The 19,822-nt window shown below is 38.1% G+C and overlaps 3 protein-coding genes across 5 annotated transcripts in view; all 3 read left to right on the top strand.

Moving 5' to 3' along the window:
• Window positions 1–5,131, top strand: LOC118469089 (retinol dehydrogenase 7-like). The gene is made up of 5 exons (XM_035951164.2): window positions 1–165; window positions 922–1,238; window positions 2,264–2,522; window positions 2,614–2,777; window positions 4,417–5,131. The coding sequence occupies exons 2-5, from the start codon at window positions 926–928 to the stop codon at window positions 4,638–4,640; spliced, it is 960 nt and encodes a 319-aa protein (XP_035807057.1). The 5' UTR covers window positions 1–165; window positions 922–925; the 3' UTR covers window positions 4,641–5,131.
• Window positions 5,132–6,528: 1,397 nt separating this feature from the next.
• On the top strand, window positions 6,529–11,725 carry LOC111572826 (retinol dehydrogenase 7-like). Its single transcript, XM_023276658.3, has 5 exons — window positions 6,529–6,687; window positions 8,228–8,544; window positions 9,278–9,536; window positions 9,628–9,791; window positions 10,744–11,725. Exons 2-5 carry the CDS (start codon window positions 8,232–8,234, stop codon window positions 10,965–10,967), a joined length of 960 nt encoding a protein of 319 aa, XP_023132426.2. The 5' UTR covers window positions 6,529–6,687; window positions 8,228–8,231; the 3' UTR covers window positions 10,968–11,725.
• Window positions 11,400–19,822, top strand: part of rdh1 (retinol dehydrogenase 1) — a 23,875-nt gene continuing 15,452 nt past the window's right edge. For all 3 annotated transcript variants that reach the window (XM_055015430.1, XM_055015432.1, XM_055015431.1), the window contains exons 1-4: window positions 11,400–11,540; window positions 14,046–14,081; window positions 14,215–14,545; window positions 16,192–16,450. In XM_055015430.1, the coding sequence (XP_054871405.1) occupies window positions 11,538–11,540; window positions 14,046–14,081; window positions 14,215–14,545; window positions 16,192–16,450 (629 nt within the window). In that variant the 5' untranslated portion in view covers window positions 11,400–11,537. The remainder of the gene's footprint in view (window positions 11,541–14,045; window positions 14,082–14,214; window positions 14,546–16,191; window positions 16,451–19,822) is intronic.

The raw sequence follows: 19,822 nt of genomic DNA, 5'->3' as shown, positions 1-19,822 counted from the left end.
CAAGTCTGCAAGAGCGCAAGTACGGACAAGTACTCACAGTGAGAACCTGCCCAGATGAAGCCGAGGATAAAGCAAATAAAGTTTACAGTGATCCGCACAACCATCTCTGTTGGAGGTTGACGTCCTGCTGCTCTGATTCCTGCACAGACCACAGAAAATACACATGTAAGTGGCTTTTTGAGAAACTTTACGGAGGTACAGTTTATCTTTGATCGAATCTGTCTTTAAATATCCTGTTTTCTGTGATCTGACAAACAAAAGCTATCTGGATTGACCAGTTTGGGCTCTTACGGTGGTTTCAGGTGTGTATAGGAAATGTCACTTGTTCCACAGCCTCGTCTTTTCACTGATCTTCCTCAGTTTTATTCTCCTACACAGCTTAACCATGAATCTGATCTGTTATTTTGTCGGTCTCTTTACAGAAAATTAATTTGTATCTATACACCACCAGTCAAAAGTTTGGACACACCTTCTGATTTAATGGTTGTTCTATTTAGGTTGTAGATTCTCACTGAAGGCATCAAGACTTTGAGTGAACACATTTTGTAGTAAACAAAAAAGCGTGAAATAAGTCAAAACATGTTTTATATTTTACATTCTTCAAAATAGTCACCTTTGATTACTGCTTTGCACACTCTTGGCCTTCTCTGGATGAGCTTCATGAGGTAGTCACCTGAAATGGTCTTCATTTCACAAGTGTGCCTTGTCAAGGTTAATTAGTGGAATTTCTTGCATTCTTATTGGAGTTGAGGCCATCAGTTGTGTTGTGCAGAAGTCAAGTTGGTACACAGTTGACAGCCCGATTTGGGCTATTTTCTAATGACGCTAGTTGAGAAGGTATAGAATATCCATATATTATAACTGTTGTCGAATAGTCAACAATTACAAAAGAGCAACTTTTCCTCTCCTTCTTGCTCTTAGAAAAATGTTCCTGTATCTCCTCGGGCTGGTGGCTGTTTGGTTCATCTATCGCTGGTACAAAGAACTGGAGAGAGTTTCCAACAAGGGAGACAAGTATGTGTACATCACAGGCTGTGACTCTGGGTTTGGTCACCTCCTGGCGAGACACCTGGACACACTGGGCTTCCGTGTGATCGCAGGCTGTTTCACTGAGAAAGGTGAGGACGAGCTGAAGAAGATCACCTCTGAAAGGCTGACAACCATTCAGCTGGATGTCACGGATTCTGAGAGCGTCAAGAAAGCAGCAGCTCGCATCAAGACTCTGGTCGAACAGAAAGGTGAGTGTGTGCATGTAGGTTCGTACAGGTCCATCTAGATCGGCAACTTGTAAGTCCAGGTTTTTTTTGAGAATTCGTCAGGCTTCAAACATTCTTTTCCTATAATTTTACCCAAGCTATGTTTAAAAAAAAAAGCTATATTCATGTTTTTTATTTTCTGTGTCATTGAAAACAGTGATTTGGTGAAATGTTTGGTGTTTGATATCTCCCCATGGTATGATGAGGAGAATGTTCTTTGGTGGTGCAGTCACAGCCACTCCCTAATGAAGATGGCAAACTATTTCCCTGATGAAGGTGTGGCACAAACATGTTGCACTATCAAATGTATCTTTGCAAGTCAGACAGTGTGTCGGAGTTTAAGGGAAACTTTTGGAAAGTCCAGCACATGACAGAAGTTCTGTTTTTGTGTTTCAGTTGCTTAAATGTGCAAGGAGTGTTCAAACATGTGGGTCAATATATGATTGCGGGACTTTTTGTAACATATTTGACAGGTGTCATAGTTCACATTTTTGCTGTTTTCAGACCTAAAATGAACATGGCTACCTATAACCAAACACCACATGGCATTTTTACAGGAAGATTCTTCTAAATACTATATATATAGTTGGGTGAAATTAAAAGTAATTTATAAAGATATTGTAGTAAACCTGTTGACATGCGATAAATCCACACTTGACTCAAACACTACTTTATGTTAAATAACTCAGGGCCTTTGGGTGTAGCCACTTTCACAACCCCTCTCACCCCCTGCATGCCACCCTGACATCCTGTTAGAGCACCATCAGTCATAGACTGAGACCACCGAATGCCACAGGAGGTCCTTCCTACATGTGGCAGTTGGACTGTACAATTCATCCCCTTTCTGCAGAAAGGATACTTAATCAACAGACGTATTTCCATCTGCAATATCATCGTACTCTTTCCTAATAGACTCATTAATATAAAAAATAAAACAGTAATTTAAACTGTGATTTGACATTGTAAGTGTGGCAAAGTGACCTCATGTTGTATTTGTGCTGCTCCAGGCCTGTGGGCGGTTGTGAACAACGCTGGAGTCTCTGTTCCATCTGGTCCCGTCGACTGGCTCGTCATAGAGGATTACAAGCCTATGCTGGCCGTCAATCTGCTTGGCGTGATCGACGTAACACTGAGCGTCCTCCCCCTCATCAAGAAGGCCAGAGGCAGAGTGGTCAACGTTGCCAGTGTGTTCGGGCGAATCAGTCCATTCGGTGGACCTTACTGTGTGTCCAAGTACGGAGTGGAGGCCTTCAATGACAGTCTGCGGTGAGAGGAGATGTAACTTATTTATCCCCTGGACTCACTGCTGTTGTCATGTTTGTCTTCTTCATCTAAAGCAACTCATTGTGTGTTTCAGGTTAAACATGGCACCATTTGGAGTCAAGGTAGCCTGCATTGAGCCTGGGTTCTTCAAAACAAATGTGACTGATCTTGGGTTGATGAAGAATAATGCAAGGAAGCTCTGGGAAAGACTACCTCAGGAAATGAAGGACGAGTATGGATATGAATTCTATGAGAGTAGTGAGTAACTGTAACTTCTTAACAGTTGAAACATTTTGTTATTGCAGTAACCTGCAAACATAAAGGAGATCACCATGTACAATGATGCTTTGTTTAGCATTTAAATTGTTTCATTACTGATGATTTTATTCTATTAGAAGAAATATTCTTCAGAGATTTCTTAAATTATGATGGAATTTTTTGCCTGAGTCAACTTAGAATTAATATATAGTGTCCTTTAAACCTTGAACCAAGGTTACTAAAAAATACAAATTACGTAACGACTATAGACAAAAACAAAGAATAGACTCCACCAAAGTAAGATCAGATACAATTGGCATCAGAAATTTCCATAGACTTAAGTTGAAGTCAATAAAACTCTTTTTTTTTTTTAAACCACTCCTGGAATTTCTTGACAGCGAATTATAGTTGTATTAAGTAGGTCAGAACATCTCCTTTATGCATGACAAGTAATTTTTTCTACAATTGTTTACAGAATATTTCATCTTCAAATAACTGTATCACAGTTTCAGTGGGGGAGAGGTTTGCATACACTAAGCTCACTGAAGCTTTAACAGTTTGTGCAATGGAATGGGAGGACAAAGACCCTACCTTTATGAGAAATGTCCTCTGGTGTGATGAAACAACAAATGAACTCTCTGGCAGGTTTGGAGCAAACCCACAATCCCAACAGTGAAGCATGTTGGTGGAAGTATGATGTTGTGGGGATTTTTTGTTGCAAGTGGGATTAGTGCACTTCACAAAATACGTGGCATCCAGAGGAAAGAAAACTATGTAAATGTACTTGAGCAACATCTGAAGACCTCAGCCAGGAAGTCAAAACTCAGTTGCAAATGGGTCTTTCAAATGATCAGTGACCTCTCACATACTTCCAAAGTTGCAGAACAATGGCTTATGGCCAACCAAGTCAAGGTTTTGAGACAGCCATTGCAAAGCTGTCAAAGTTTATGGAGTGAAAAAGCAAACGCAAGCACAGACCTACAACCCAGACTCAAACTTTTGTCAAAAAAGTATAATTATATTGACCATGTTTCAGTGTTAAAAAGCAATTCAAGGGGCAATTAAGGCAGTAGATGAAACATTGCAATAGTCAAAAGGGGAAGCAAAGGAAAATGGGTAGGATGAGCTCTACAGTGATTGTAACAGGTTTTTTAAATCGTAAAAAATGCTGTATTTTTACCTACAATCTTTGCCCCTACCAATCTGAAAAAAAGATGAAGGTCAAAATATTACATTAGTTGTCATTTAGTGAGCCCACAGTATTGAGAAAGTAGAAGTGCAGGAGAAATGGTGCCACACAGAAGTGATTCAAGTTCTATTAATGAATTAATCACTGAATTGCGTTATGTTAAGGTTATGGTGAGTTCTGGTGTTAATCACTTATTTCCTCATAGTTTACTGATTCTTTTCTAAAAGTTTTGTCAATCAAACTTTTTTTTAAAAGCACTTTTCTAGGTTAGTACAGTTTGATGGGCTTCACAGATAACTGATGGACAAAACTACGTAACTCTGGATTAAGTCTTTGGCATTTTAACAATAACTGGTGCTAAATCATGTTTTTAATTCTAAAAAGCTTTTTAATAAAATGTTTAATTATGATTTTATGGACCTCTAGATGAGCAGCGTTCTCCTCTTTCAGGTATTGAACAAGTGGATCAAAGGTTCAAGCAGTTCACGGACGCCGACCTGATGAAGGTGGTGGGCTGTATGGAGCACGCCATCGCTGCTGTTCGTCCTCGTACTCGCTACTCTCCTGGATGGGACGCAAAGTTCTTCTGGCTGCCGCTGTCCTACATGCCAACCTGCCTGAGTGATGCAATGTTCCTAAAGTACAGCTCCAAACCAAAAGTATCCGTGCTGTAGTTTCTGTCATGCCACTTGGTGCAGACAGTTCCCTTTACTTCTCAAGTCATAATATGTTGCTCTTAAGCGCCGTGCCATTGTCACCTCTATTAGCTTTTAAGGCTCTTGTTCTTGATGAACTTTGCTTCTCTTCTAAGTGTCTCTTTCGATTGTTAACTTGTATTTATCCAGTGTCAAACGCTGACCACAGTCTTGACTCTGCAGACACTCAGCACAACTGTACCTGTTGCCTCTGCATTCAGTTATTCTGTACTCTTGACGATGAAGAATCTGCTGCATCTAAACAACTGTAACTATGGTACGTTTGCATTATTTTTATACTCCTTAGTCTTTATACTGCTATTCGCTGATCGGCTTTGATGGTCACAATGAGCACCATGACTTGATAGGAGATGATGAAATGAATGATTCTAAATGATTTTTGTTATTTTGATGCCATCTGGTGGTTGAGTGAAAATGGTTGAATTAAAGGATCGATCCATTCAACAAAATTGCAGAAAGTTTTTCCCCCCACGTTAGTCTCACCTGACATTTTAGCCAACATGCCGATGGTTTGTCATCATTTGCTCAGGATGAATGCGACTGTACTTGAATTTTGAAAATATTATTTTTCAGTGCTTGTAGAACCACAAACAAGATTCACTTTCTTTTATTAAACAGCTACATGGAGGTGGACGTATTATCTTTAAGTAAAAGCCACAGTTCTCTAACAGGAGGAGCAACATTGTTCCTCCTGTTTTTTTTCACATCCCATCCATAGCTGGAGTATCTGAAAAACTCAGAAGGATTTTCTCCAAACATAACACCCCGGTGCACTTCAGACCCAGCAACACTCCAAGACAAAGACTGGTTTACCTCAAGGATAAAACACCAACACACAAACGTAACAATGTTGTATATGCAGTCCAATGCAGTAACGAGTGCACAGACTTGTACATAGGAGAGACTGAACAACAGCTTCACAAGCAGATGCTCAGCAGTTCACCTGCATCTGAAGGATAAAGGACATTCTTCTGAGGACAGCAATGTTTGGACCAAGAGGACAGATGATTTGAGAGTAGTAAAGGAAGCCATCTATGTCAAACTGAAACAGCCATCTCTAAACAGAGGAGGGGGTTTGCGACACCACTTACCAAATACCTATAACACAGTGATAAGGTCTCTCCGCAGAAAGTTCCGAGATCATTAACATCTTGACTCACTCCTGACTGGGCAGATTGACAACTTCATTGTGTAAACCGACAGCTCCATCACCATGATTGCTGCTGCTGCTGTTGGTGGACCACCTGGTTTCACAACATTTCACATCTTGAGGCATGTGAGTCCTGGGTCATTAATGGGTCATTAGCCATGTGAGCTGGAGTGGCTCTAAATTATGTAACTCCCTATTAGTCAGTCAGAACTGAAAAAGCCTCTTCAGTCCTACTGAAGCATCTATGATCACCATGACCTGGATGACTGAGAATCTACCCAGATGTTAATCCAAGTATTTTCATTGTGCTGTTGTATTTTCATTGTATGCTTATTTGAAGACATAAAAATGTTGACTTCTCTTTTTAAAATAATTTCTCTACTTTTTTAGATCACGTTTTGCCAGTAGCATCTATAAAAAAAATTTTTTAAAAAAAAACCTTTGAAGGACATTTTGCGTTTGAGATGGAGTCACCAGCTCTGTGTTTGATTATTTTTAATTTTTCCTTCAGTATATTGTAGTAAAGAGGTTAATGTTTGTAGATTTTTTTTTTATTGCATTGAGGGCTGAGGCAATGGAATGAATGTAGATTGTGCCAGAATACAATTTTTTGTTCAACACGTGTATAAAAAGTGCATTTAAGTGTCCGCCACTATCGTGTGATGTCCAGCAGATGGCGATCTTCACTCGACATTGATATTGAAGAGTAGGAAAAAAAGACAGTGGAAGACAGCCCGGAAGTTACTGTAAATTAAACAGGGGAAATAGAGGAGTTTACAGTGAGCTGCACAACCATCTCAGTTGGAGGTTGAAACCCTGCAGCTCTGTCTCCTGCACAGACCACAGAAAACACATGTAAGTGGCTTTTTAGGAAACTTTACGGAGGTACAGTTAAACTCTGATCGAGTCTGTCTTCAAATGTCCATAAAGTACAGTTAACTTCATCATTGCCCGTTAGATGCGAGGTTTATTTTAGTTATAGAACATTTTCAGTTCATTTTTGACTTCCGAATTGAGTGTGTGTGCTGCTTTTCTTGGGTTAGGTGTAAAAGTAATCTTGCAGTCTGAGTTTTTGACAAGTACCTTGCAGATGTCACTGTGGAAATAATAAATTTGGATAAAATTATTAAATTTTTGTTAGGAATAGGTTTCTTATGGTCTTAGAGCTTGTAGATCTGTGCATGTTGCCGCCTGTATATACAGTATATATTATAAGGCTTTTCTATATATTTGGATATAAGCTATATTTTTATTTTACTGTGCAAATAAACTGGAAGATCAAACTCGAATTAATCCAGAAAATGATCTGCACATCATTTATGAGCTAATCACTTGTTATAACTCCAGATTAATTTGTATGGCAGTCTGTCAAGTCGTAAAATTTTATCTAAGGACGAAAATATTATATAATTGCCACCAGTTTTATCATGTGATTGATCATTTAAGATTCTCTGAGTCATTGGTTTTACCTTCTCACATGTGAATGGCTGCTGGTTTTCCCACAGACTTCTCAATGTAAAATACAAGTTATAGGGGTTTTGAGTTATGATCAGACAAACAAAAGCTATCGGAACTGACCAGTTTGGGCTCTCACAGTGTTTTCAGGTGTTTATAAGAAATGTCACTTCTTCAGCACCTCGTCTTTTCACTTATCTTCCTCACCCAGTTTTATTCTCCTACACGGCTTTTACATAAACTGCCCTTCAATTAGTGTACTTCAGCATCCATTATACCTAATGGATTTTCAAGTACATTAACATCCATTAGGTGTAATTGTTGAACCGTGCACTGGGTAATAGATTAGCAGAATAAACAATGGAGGGTGCCCGGGTAGCACAACAAGTTGAGCTGGCAACCCATAAACAGGGGCTGCATGTCTTTCCCACACTCTTCTCCCCACATTTCCTATCTCTCTCTCCCAAAAATAAGAATAAACAATGGCATCTGATCTATTATTTTGTTGGTTTCTTTACAAGGATTCATATATATTTATGTAGCAAGCTGCGTTGAAGAATGACACTGGAGAAAGGACTGTCTTTTATGCACACTGTCGCTAGCAGACGTTTTTATTTTGACACACAGAGAACACAATACAGGAACAATGGCAGGAAGAAATCAGACACACTACACTTCACACTGACAGTCATGACAACATAACACTTAACTAAACTAACTAGGCCCACTAAGCCACAAAAACAGAATACAACACAAACACTAATAAGACTGTAAAACTAATATGAACCACAATAATCACATTTATGACCCCAACACCTCGAACTCCTATGGTACATTGCAGAACAACAGTTCAGTCCTAGCAACCGGCTCTGCGATCGCTACTACAAAAGGAGCATTCAAACATTATAGTAATGTGGTTCCTTCTACTTCTTGTCCTTAGAAAAATGTTCCTGTGTCTCCTCGGGCTGGTGGCTGTTTGGTTCATCTATCGCTGGTACAAAGAACTGGAGAGAGTTTCCAACAAGGGAGACAAGTATGTGTACATCACAGGCTGTGACTCTGGGTTTGGTCACCTCCTGGCGAGACACCTGGACACACTGGGCTTCCGTGTGATCGCAGGCTGTTTCACTGAGAAAGGTGAGGACGAGCTGAAGAAGATCACCTCTGAAAGGCTGACAACCATTCAGCTGGATGTCACGGATTCTGAGAGCGTCAAGAAAGCAGCAGCTCGCATCAAGACTCTGGTCGAACAGAAAGGTGAGTGTGTGCATGTAGGTTCATACAGATCCATCTAGATCGGCAACTTGTAAGTCCAGGTTTTTTTTGAGAATTCGTCAGGCTTCAAACATTCTTTTCCTATAATTTTACCCAAGCTATGTTTAAAAAAAAAAGCTATATTCATGTTTTTTATTTTCTGTGTCATTGAAAACAGTGATTTGGTGAAATGTTTGGTGTTTGATATCTCCCCATGGTATGATGAGGAGAATGTTCTTTGGTGGTGCAGTCACAGCCACTCCCTAATGAAGATGGCAAACTATTTCCCTGATGAAGGTGTGGCACAAACATGTTGCACTATCAAATGTATCTTTGCAAGTCAGACAGTGTGTCGGAGTTTAAGGGAAACTTTTGGAAAGTCCAGCACATGACAGAATTTCTGTTTTTATGTTCCAGTGTATCCTGTGTAACGTTCAAGATATATTGTGTTATTTTTCAGTTTAGAGGTGCTGGTAGATGGATTCCCTTAGGATTAATAAAGTATCTATCTATTTAGGGGCCCTCGGGCAGAGCCAATTTCACTTTTTTGAGAGTTTTGAGAGTTGCTTCATGTTTACCAAACCAGCCTGTGAATGGCGTCAGTCTTCCCAACTCAAGTATTGTTGAATCTCAAATTTGAGATTTTTGATATTAAAAAATAAAACAGTAATTTAAACTGTGATTTGACATTGTAAGTGTGGCAAAGTGACCTCATGTTGTACTTGTGCTGCTCCAGGCCTGTGGGCGGTTGTGAACAACGCTGGAGTCTCCGTTCCATCTGGTCCCGCCGACTGGATCACCATAGAGGATTACAAGCCTATGCTGGCCGTCAATCTGCTTGGCGTGATCGACGTAACACTGAGCGTCCTCCCCCTCATTAAGAAGGCCAGAGGCAGAGTGGTCAACGTTGCCAGTGTGTTCGGGCGAATCAGTCCATTCGGTGGACCTTACTGTGTGTCTAAGTATGGAGTGGAGGCCTTCAATGACAGTCTGCGGTGAGAGGAGATGTAACTTATTTATCCCCTGGACTCACTGCTGTTGTCATGTTTGTCTTCTTCATCTAAAGCAACTCATTGTGTGTTTCAGGTTAAACATGGCACCATTTGGAGTCAAGGTAGCCTGCATTGAGCCTGGGTTCTTCAAAACAAACGTGACTGATCTTGGGTTGGTGAAGAATAATGTGAAGAAGCTCTGGGAAAGACTACCTCAGGAAATGAAGGATGACTATGGACAGGAATACTTAGAGAGTAGTGAGTAACTGTAACTTCTTAACAGATGAAACGTTTTGTTATTACAGCAACCTGCAAACATAAAGGAGATCACCATGTACAATGGTGCTTTGTTTAGCATTTAAATCGTTTCATTACTGATGACTTTTATTCTATTAGAAGAAATATTCTTCAGAGATTTCCTAAATTCTGATTTTTTTTTTTTTTTTTTAAATTTTTTACAATACATTTATAATGCCCTTTAAACCTTGAAACAAGATTACTAGTTGCTTTAAAACACTATTACCAAACAACTATAGACAACAACAAAGAAAAAATCTTTATCAACATAAGATAAGATACAATTGGCATCAGAAATTTACCCTTAAGCTGAAGTCAATAAAACCACTCCACAGATTTCTTGATATCGAATGATAGTTGTAGGAAGTAGGTCAGAACATCTCGCGGTACAGTGACTGTAACAGGCTTTTTAAATTGTAAATACCGCTACATTTTTATCTTCAATCTTTGCCCTACAAATGTCGAATCTGAAAAAAGGTTGAGGTCAAAATTTTACATTATTTGTCATTTAGTGAGCCCACAGTGTTGAGAGGGTAGAAGTGCAGGAGAAATGGTGCCACACAGAAGTTAATCACGTTCCTATTAATGAATAATCACTGAATTGTGTTATGTTGTTAAAATTATGAGTTTATGGTGAATTCTGGTGTTAATCATTTATTTCCTCATAGTTTATTAATTCTTTTTGAAAAGTTTTGTCAATCAAAGTTTATTTAAAAAGCACTTTTCTAGGTTAGTACAGTTTGATGGGCTTCACAGATAACTGATAGACAAAACTACGTAATTCTATATTAATTCTTTGGCAATTTAACAGCACTTGGTGCTAAATCATGTTTTTAATTCTAAAAAGCTTTTTAATAAAGTGTTCAATTGTGACTTTATGGACCTGTAGATGAGCAGTGTTCTCCTCTTTCAGCTTATGAAAGACTGGATGAAAGGTTCAAGCAGTTCACGGATGCCGACCTGATGAAGGTGGTGGGCTGTATGGAGCACGCCATCTCTGCTGTTCATCCTCGTACTCGCTACTCTCCTGGATGGGACGCAAAGTTCTTCTGGCTGCCGCTGTCCTACATGCCAACCTGCCTGAGTGATGCAATGTTCCTAAAGTACAGCCCCAAACCAAAAGTATCCGTGCTGTAGTTTCTCTCATGTCGCCTGGCGGAGAAGCATTTTAGGCCAATAGGAAAAACACTTGCGTGTGTTTTATTTTCAGTACAATAAATCAGATTCCTGTTTTTGCTGTATGTGCCTTATTGATACAGCGTCAGTACTAAATGACAGCTGACTTCAGACAGCGCCCTTCACTTCTCAAGTCTTAATGTTAATATTAAGCACCGTGCCATTGTCACCTCTGTTAGCTTGACTCTTGTTCTTGATGGACTTTGCTTCTGTTCTAAGTGGCTATTTCAATTGGTAACTTGTATTTGTCCAGATTATCAAACGCTGACAACAGTCTGATGTGTAACCTTTGATCAGAGATGTTTGTTTTCGCAGTGGATTTGAGGTTAAAAGGGAAGCAAGGAGTCATGTAATATGCTTTAGTCTATATTACATAAGCACACACTGTTGAACCATTTATTGACCCACTGTAATATCCACTGTGGACCTTGACTCTGCAGGAACACAGCACAACTTTACCTGCTGCCTCTGCATTCAGTTATTCTGCACTCTTGACGGTGAACAATCTGCTGCATCTAAACAATCATAACCATGGTATGTTTGCATTATTATTATCCGTATTACAGTCTTTATACTACTTTGCACTGATAGATTGGCTTTAATGGTCGCAAAGAGCACGGTGACTTCATAGGAGATGATGAAAAGAATGTTTCGAAATTATTTGTTTGTTTTTCTGATGCCATCTGGTGGTTGAATTAAAGGATCCATTCAACAAACCAGATTTGTCTCTCCTGATATTTTAGCCAACATGCAGGTAGTTTGTTTTCATTTGCTCATGATGAATGTGACTGTACAAGAATTCTGAAAATGTTATTTTTCAGTGCTTGTAGAACCACAAACAAGATTCACTTCATCTCTTACCTGTTTCTAGACAGCAGCATGGAGGTGGAAGTATTATCATCTTTAAGTAAAAGCTGCAGTTAAAAAAAAACATAAGAATACATGAATGTATTTAAAACATCAATAGTAACTCAGCTTATTATAAAAAGTCACATGTTACTAAAGCACTTGTGTTTGTTGCAACTATTCAAGTATTTCAAAGTATGTTCTTGTATTTTGTACATAAAATTCTAAATTTGAAAAGTAACTGTGTACTTTAACTTTCAAATAAAATGTGGAGTAGTAAATAATACAATATTTACCCTGGAAAATGAGTGAAGTAGAAGTATAAAGTACTATAACATGAGAGTACTCAAGTGAAGTACCTCAAATCTGTCCTAAAGTACAGTATTTGTGTAGTTCTATGTAGTTAGACTCATACATATAGCTACTAGCACAGAGCTACTGCTTTGTTTTTTGGGTGAACTGACCCTTTATGTGTTGTCATTTGAGAAAGCCTCATTTATCATGTAAGCTTCTTCTATTCATTATTGAATTAATTGCCCATATTAATTACTTGTTACTGAGGTTGTGGAACATAGAAACAGATATACCAAGCTGCTTTTTAGTGAGGGCTGCACAGTGGCGTAGTGGTTAGCACTTTCGCCTTGCAGCGAGAAGGTCCTTGGTTCGCGTCCCGGCTTTCCCGGGATCTTCCTGCATGGAGTTTGCATGTTCTCCCTGTGCATGCGTGGGTTTTCTCCGGGTACTCCGGCTTCCTCCCACAGTCCAAAAATATGCTGAGGTTAATTGATCATTCTAAATTGCCCGTAGGTGTGAATGTGAGAGTGATTGTTCGTCTTTGTATGTGGCCCTGCGACAGACTGGCGATCTGTCTAGGGTGTCCCCTGCCTTCACCTGAGTCAGCTGGGATAGACTCCAGCACCCCCCGCGACCCTAGTGAGGATTAAGCGGTGTATAGATAATGGATGGATGGATGGATGCTTTTTAGTGATATATTTGCAGTGCAATGTTTACTGTGTGGGTGGGTTACTGCCATGGCCACATGAACCCACTAGAGGGCCCTGGAGAAAAGAAAAACAGACCCTTCTATAGTGAATTTGTTAGATCTGAAGTCATGTGAACTACATAAGTGTTGTGGATTAAAAACATTTTTTGGCTCTTTAATGCTCTGAACATTTCAGATGATGTTCTATCTTATCACAAATATGGGGCCTTTGAGGGTCCCTCAGATAGTACCTTTTATTACCGCTTGTTACTCCAGTTCAGATTAATAAGGAAGGAGTACAAACTGCAGACAGAGAACTTATTGGTTCATATTGTGAGTAGAAATCCTTCTGTAACTATTATTCATCTGCACGTGTTTTCAGGTCAATATATAATTTAGGGACTTTTGAAGTCCATGGGATATATGTTGCATACTTTTTTGTATAAGTATATATATATATATCAGTATAAAAAAATAGTGTTTTTTATGTTTATTATGATCATGTCTTTACAAATTCCATAATTATTTACGATGGAAACAATCACTCATTAATAAAAAATAACTGGATATCACTAAAATGTCAACTAAATAACCGTCACAATTTAATAACAACCACCTTCTAATTAGCTAAACAATAATAAAATGAGCTTATTCAAAAATGTTTTGATTGTGTTCTTTTTATTAAGTTGAGATAATCATGACAGATATTTCTTTTTCAACAATATATCAAATTTTAAATGGAAAATAACAAATTGTATCTGTGTCCAAGAAATCACTTTCAACTAAGTTCCCCATTACATAGACGCCTCTCAAGGAAGTGTGTTAATTCCAGATCACATGACCTGCTCCACATGATGTCATTTCCTCCTGAAGAAAAGACTGGCCAGACTCCAAGGCTTTCTGAGTTATTTAATATAAAGTAGTGTGTGAATCAAGTGTCAACAGGTTTACTACAATATCTTTACAAATAACTTTAAATTTCAATTTTACTCAATTGTATATAGAATATTTAGAAGAATCTTTCTGTAAAAATGCCATGTGGTGTTTGGTTATAGGCGACCATGTTGATTTTAGGCCTGAAAACAGCAAAAATGTCAACTATGATACCTGTCAACTATGTTACAAAAAGTCCTGCAATTCTATGTTGACTCATTAATGTTTGGGAGATTTCATGTTTTGAACTGAACTTCACCTCAAGTTTCTCCTCTCAGGTGTCGACTGACTGTCTAGCAGGACCTTTATTAGAGGTGAGCTGGTTTCTGCTTGTTTGCACACGCTGCTGCACTAAATATTCACTTTTAATTCCACCATTTTTATTTGTCTTTTGCAAAAAAGCAACATATAAGTGAGAAAAAAGCTGTTGTATTTTCTGTGTTTTAGATCCTCCTGTGTCATCCGGCCTTAACCTGTGTTTTCCTCCTGGCCTTCCTGGCTGCCGTCCGCTGGTACATCAGAGATTCCTACAAGGTCGAAGGTTTCAGTCAGAAGCATGTGTTCATCACAGGCTGTGACAGCGGCTTTGGGAACCTTCTGGCCAGACAGCTGGATAGAAAAGGTTTCCACGTCATAGCTGCTTGTCTCACAGAGAAAGGTGCGGCAGATCTTGGGGCGGCTGCCTCCCCCAGGCTGAAGACCCTCCTGCTGGATGTTACGGACGGTTCGAGCATCAGGAAGGCGGTGGAGTTTGTGAGCAGGGAGGTCTCAGAGCGAGGTGAGGCGGGCGGACAGCAGGGGGTGCACACTGATAGGGTGCCAGTCAGAGTGAAGCACTGGGAGAGATAAAGGCAACCTGTACCGTCCCATCACCAACCCATCATCTTCCTACAGATCTGTTCAACACACCCTCTTCTTTAAAGGAAAAAAGACCTCATAGGCTGCATTTTATATCCAGTAAAGCTTCTTCAGACATAAATCTAGACTATAGATTGATAAAAACAGAGTCAGTGTAGCAGCTCTGCCCTTACTGATGTCAAACATAAGTCCCACGGACCAAGACCGGCTCGCCAGAGGGTCCAATCTGGTCCTCAGGACAACTTTGTAAAGTGTAAAAATTACAGAGAGGACATTAACTGCAAATTTTAAATTTGTAAAAATATAAATTCAAAATGATTTATAGATCTTGACAAGTTGTTTTGATCATAAAGTAAAATACTAGATTGTTCATTGATCTTTTGTAATTTTGTGTCTCATTTTTGTCATATTTTGTCTGGTTTTTGTTGGGTTTTTTGTCTAAATTTTGTTGTCTCATATTTTTGCGATTTTGTTTCTCATTTTTGTCGTTTTGTGTTTTTTTGTCTTGCTTGTGTTGTTTGTTTTGATTCTTTTTTGTCATTTTTTTTGTCTCATTTGTGTCATTTTCTGTCCTGTTTTTGTCAATTTTTGTCACTTTGTAACGTGTTTGTCAAATTTTGTGTCATTTTTGTTTTGTTTCATGTCGTTTGTCTCATTTTTTCATTTTGTTTCTCACTTTTGTCATTTTGTCTCATTTTTGTAATATTTTGTCTTTTTGTCTGACTTTTGTTGTTTTGATCATAAAGTAAAATACTAGATTGCTCATTGTTCTATTGTAATTTTGTCTCATTTTGTAATATTTTGTCGTGTTTTTTGTCTTTTTTTGTCTGACTTTTGTTGTTTGTCTCGTTTTTGTCGTTTTGTTTCTCATTTTTGTTGTTTTTGTTTCCTTCTTTGTGTTATTTTTGTCATTTTGTTTGCTTTATTCATTGTTTTGTGTGCTGTTTTTGTCATTTTGTGTTTTTTTGTCTTGCTTGTGTTGTTTGTTTTGTTTCTTTTTTGCCATTTTTTGTCTCATTTTGTGTAATTTTTTGTCCTGTTTTGTCCATTTTTTGTCACTTTGTGACATTTTTATCAAATTTTTTGACTCTTTTTTGTTTTGTTTCATGTCGTTTGTCTCATTTTTTCTCATTTTGTTTCTTGCTTTTGTCATTTTGTGTCTCATTTTTGTAATATTTTGCCTTGTTTTGGTTGTTTTTTGCCTCTTTTTTTGTCTGACTTTTGTTGTTTTGATCATAAAGTAAAAATAGTATATCATTCAGTTCCAGACACCTATGACTTAAAGTTTTGTACCTTTTTGTAGATAATCTGTGATCTGTAAGTTGTAATGTGTAAATGATAAACTGAGGCATAATATTGTTGAAATTGCCCTTATTTTTCTAAAGAGATTTCAGGTTGTTTAGAATGTTTTGTTAAAAGATAGTTTATTAAATGCAAACATTTTCAGAAAGGAAATGTTTGGGGTTGCGGTAATTTCTAGGTTACTGGGTATACTGTTCAGATGTTACAACAAAACAAGAGAGAACTGAAACAGTACAGTTTATCCTTCCTCGCTTCTCTCTGCAGGTCTGTGGGGGCTGGTGAATAATGCTGGCAGGTCGATACCCATCGGCCCAACAGAGTGGATGCAGTTAGAAGATTTCAAAAAAGTTTTGGATGTGAATCTGATTGGAGTTGTGGACGTGACCCTCCACTTTCTGCCACTCCTGAAGAAAGCCCGGGGCAGAGTGGTGAACGTGGCCAGTATTCTGGGCCGACTGTCTCTGACTGGTGGAGGATACTGTCTGTCCAAGTGGGGAGTGGAGGCCTTTTCTGACAGCCTCAGGTAGGAAACTGTTTCATCACACATATTCTTAGGATGAAGACATGATGTAGACGTGTCAGTAGAGTAAAATAAAACATTAGTTTATTGAAAGGTTTAACGGAATTTGCCTTGTAGTCAAAAGTTTATTCAAAAGACAACAAATGATGCTGCTCATACAGATAACGTTTAACTCAACTTATTGGGTTCTGGGAAATGATTATGAGCTTTCTGCATGTGTGATTCTGAGTAGCTGCGAGTAGCAAAGATCATCAGTGATTCTCGCGGTTCTTCCCTATAGGTCTTTGTTTTTCAGCACAAGATCACCAAATAGAAAGTAAAATATTGAAACACTCACAAGATTCACTTCATCTCTTACCTGTTATTAAACAGCAGCGTGGAGGTGGAAGTATTATTATCTTGAAGTAAAAGCTGCAGTACTGTTATAAGTAAAAAATCACAAGAATACAGTTTTTCAAACTTAAAAAATGAGGAAAAATATGGAAATATTATCAACAAAATGTACATAAGCAATAGTGCTTTGTTGAACGATGTTTCATGTTCAATTATTACATTGTGAATACAGAAGCATCCATGCTTAACCCTGTAAGACCCAAATATTAAAAAATTAGCAAAAAATGAAACTAAAAAATATAAATAATAATAATAATAATAATAATAATAATAATAAGAAGAAGAAGAAGAAGAAGAAGAAGAAGAAGAATATTCAAACCTAAATATAGAAAAAAAGAGCAAAAATAATATATATATGATATTTAAAAATAATTTAAAAAGAAAAAATAAAATAAAACTAACAAATATAAATACTAATAATAATATTAGTAATAATAATAATAATAATAATAATAATAATAATAATAATTAGAAGAATATACAAACTTAAATATAGAAAAAATTAGCAAAAATATCATGCATATATGTTTTTAAATATATTATATATTTAAAAAAATAAAACTAATATAGAAAACAAATATAGAAAAAATGAGCAAAAATAACATGCATATATAAATATGGTCTGTGTACGGATCTGGTAATTGGATTTTCCGTTCTGAAACGGGTATTGAAAAACAAAAAACGAGTGGTTATTTGATTTTTGTTTTAAAATACAAACATTAAAATTGAAATATAAGACGTTTTCCTTTTCATGATCAAAAACAGATATACGAAATTTTAAAAATGCTTTGATTTTAATTTTATATTTAGAATAACAAAAAAATAAAATCAGTAAGCGGCAGAAACGAAAAAAGGTCCGTTTTTTCATTTTCTGAGACCGGAAGTGGTCATCAGCAAGTGTGGAGCCAAACGACAACAAGATTCTCAGAGGGCGGAGCCAGAGAGCAGCGATTGGTCAGACTGACTGAGAGCCAGAGAACAATGATTGGTCAGACCATAGATATGTATAGAAGACAGCGCGCTAGCGTATCTAGTCTATGTATATCTATGGTCGGCACGTCTGGTAGCATCTCTGGCTGCTGTTGACTAGTGATGGCTGATCGAGGCTTTGTTGAAGCTTCGACACTTCATTCAAAACATGGTTCATTACTCGAGGCCTCAATGACACACACAGTGCTCGAGTAGGACATCTAGTGGTCAATAAAATGAAGTGCAATCAAGACGTGGTCGGTTCAAGGATTGTTTTGGATTTGATTCGCCATGCACACAATCCTGTTTGACTACACGAGATGATTGTATGGGTTCTAGTGGACGCAAAAATAAAATTACTAGTAATAATAATGACAATAACTATTGAAGAGCACGTTTCTTATTTGCCATGTTTGTCTGTAACACTATATACTCTTCACTTATATTCTGTGTTATGAAACATTTAAACGGTGCTGCTACATTCATGAGATGCTTTACAAATACAGACTGATGTCATTTTCACATGGGGCTGGTGCAAATAAAGATTATATGGATTATTATGGATTTTGGCAAAGTATGTCTTGGCGTTTATTGGTAAAGAGGTCAGTAAAGAGGGTGTGCTTATGTAACTGGTTATGAGCTTTTATTGAGAAATAATTTATCAACAGTTTTGGGACTCAAGCAGTTCCTTCTTTTACTCACTATCTCCCCAGCCTTAGAAAAAAAACCTGTTCACACGGCACAGATGAGGCTGAGGTACACAGGAAATGTTTGGCTCCATTGTACAAGTTTGGGTAAACGGTTTTGTGGGTTGCCCAGTAAGCCAGTGGGTCTGCCGTTATTTCTACAATTGCATTCGCTGTGGCACTTTGCCTTTGCCAGGCTCTACTTGCGTCTTCGTCCAATAGGCTCCACAGCTGAACTGAAAAATATTGAAGATCATCATCATCATCACCAGAAATGTCAGTCATTCCCTATTCAGAAGAGAAAAAAAATACCTGTGGAAGGTGCAGCTGGTGATGGAGGACGAGGCTGTGGTGGTGCTTGTGACGTAGATGACTGCTGCTTGGCATTCTTTATGTTAATTGTTGTGCATTCTGTTATTAAACGTTCTTTCACACTGGCTGCCACTCTGATTGGTGAATCCAAAAGTTTTGAACTGCAGAGCCACAAGTGTAGCAACAGCCAGTGAACTGTTTTTTTCTTTGGTTTGTAGTCTGTCAGCTAAGCACCTGACAAGGTTCTGTGCCAGGTGTTGTGGCATGGGGGTGGTGAGTTGGGAAAAAAAAAAAAAAAAAAAAATATATATATATATATATATAATATATATATATATGTCTTATCTACATATAATATATCTACCTATTTATCTATATCTAACGTTAATGATGACAATCTATCTATCTATCTATCTATCTATCTATCTATCTATCTATCTATCTATCTATCTATCAATCTATCTTCTACAAAATACGAAATCTGACATACTACTAACTCTCAAAGCAAATCACGGCAACAACAGCAAAAAAAACAATCTACTCTGCGAAAAACAATTCAAATGAACAACACTAAATAGGGATCTCCTATCCCGGAACACTCTCGATCCCACTGAGTGATTCACAAACCGAACCAATCAGGTGATTCGAAGCAGTTGAGTGCTTCAAACGTCACTGAGGTGATTCCAACGTCACGAGTCACGTGACCAAACCACGCCTCCGCACAGTGGCTCCATACGTTTGCTTCATGAGCTACAGCGCATGTGTCGAAGCCTCGGGTATCAGAGGACCATCACTATCTCTGGCTGCTGTTGACCTTGTTTTTGGAGTAAAACACGGTAAGAAGATAAATACTTCTAACCTGTAGCGTTATTTTGTTGTACGTTAAGTCAGCGACTTGTGAAGAGTTGTGTTTTGTCGTGTTTGAGCAGTTGGTCCGGACGCGTTAGCTAGCTAAGTGGCTAAGTTAGCTAGCGGGCTAATTAACACAGGTGGCTAACTTACCGCTGAACACCTG

The sequence above is a fragment of the Amphiprion ocellaris genome, chromosome 11 (assembly GCF_022539595.1).
Source record: "Amphiprion ocellaris isolate individual 3 ecotype Okinawa chromosome 11, ASM2253959v1, whole genome shotgun sequence".
NCBI classification, from domain to species: Eukaryota; Metazoa; Chordata; class Actinopteri; family Pomacentridae; genus Amphiprion; species Amphiprion ocellaris.
This window is presented reverse-complemented; position numbering and strand designations above follow the sequence as displayed.

Bases quoted from the DNA above. Each gene is read 5' to 3' on its own strand.
- LOC111572826 (XM_023276658.3), top strand. From the start codon at position 8,232: ATGTTCCTGTGTCTCCTCGGGCTGGTGGCTGTTTGGTTCATCTATCGC. The intron at 9,537-9,627 runs GTGAGAGGAGAT...TGTGTGTTTCAG, and splicing joins GCCTTCAATGACAGTCTGCG to GTTAAACATGGCACCATTTG. The intron at 9,792-10,743 runs GTGAGTAACTGT...CTCCTCTTTCAG, and splicing joins ACAGGAATACTTAGAGAGTA to CTTATGAAAGACTGGATGAA.
- LOC118469089 (XM_035951164.2), top strand. From the start codon at position 926: ATGTTCCTGTATCTCCTCGGGCTGGTGGCTGTTTGGTTCATCTATCGC. The intron at 2,523-2,613 runs GTGAGAGGAGAT...TGTGTGTTTCAG, and splicing joins GCCTTCAATGACAGTCTGCG to GTTAAACATGGCACCATTTG. The intron at 2,778-4,416 runs GTGAGTAACTGT...CTCCTCTTTCAG, and splicing joins ATATGAATTCTATGAGAGTA to GTATTGAACAAGTGGATCAA.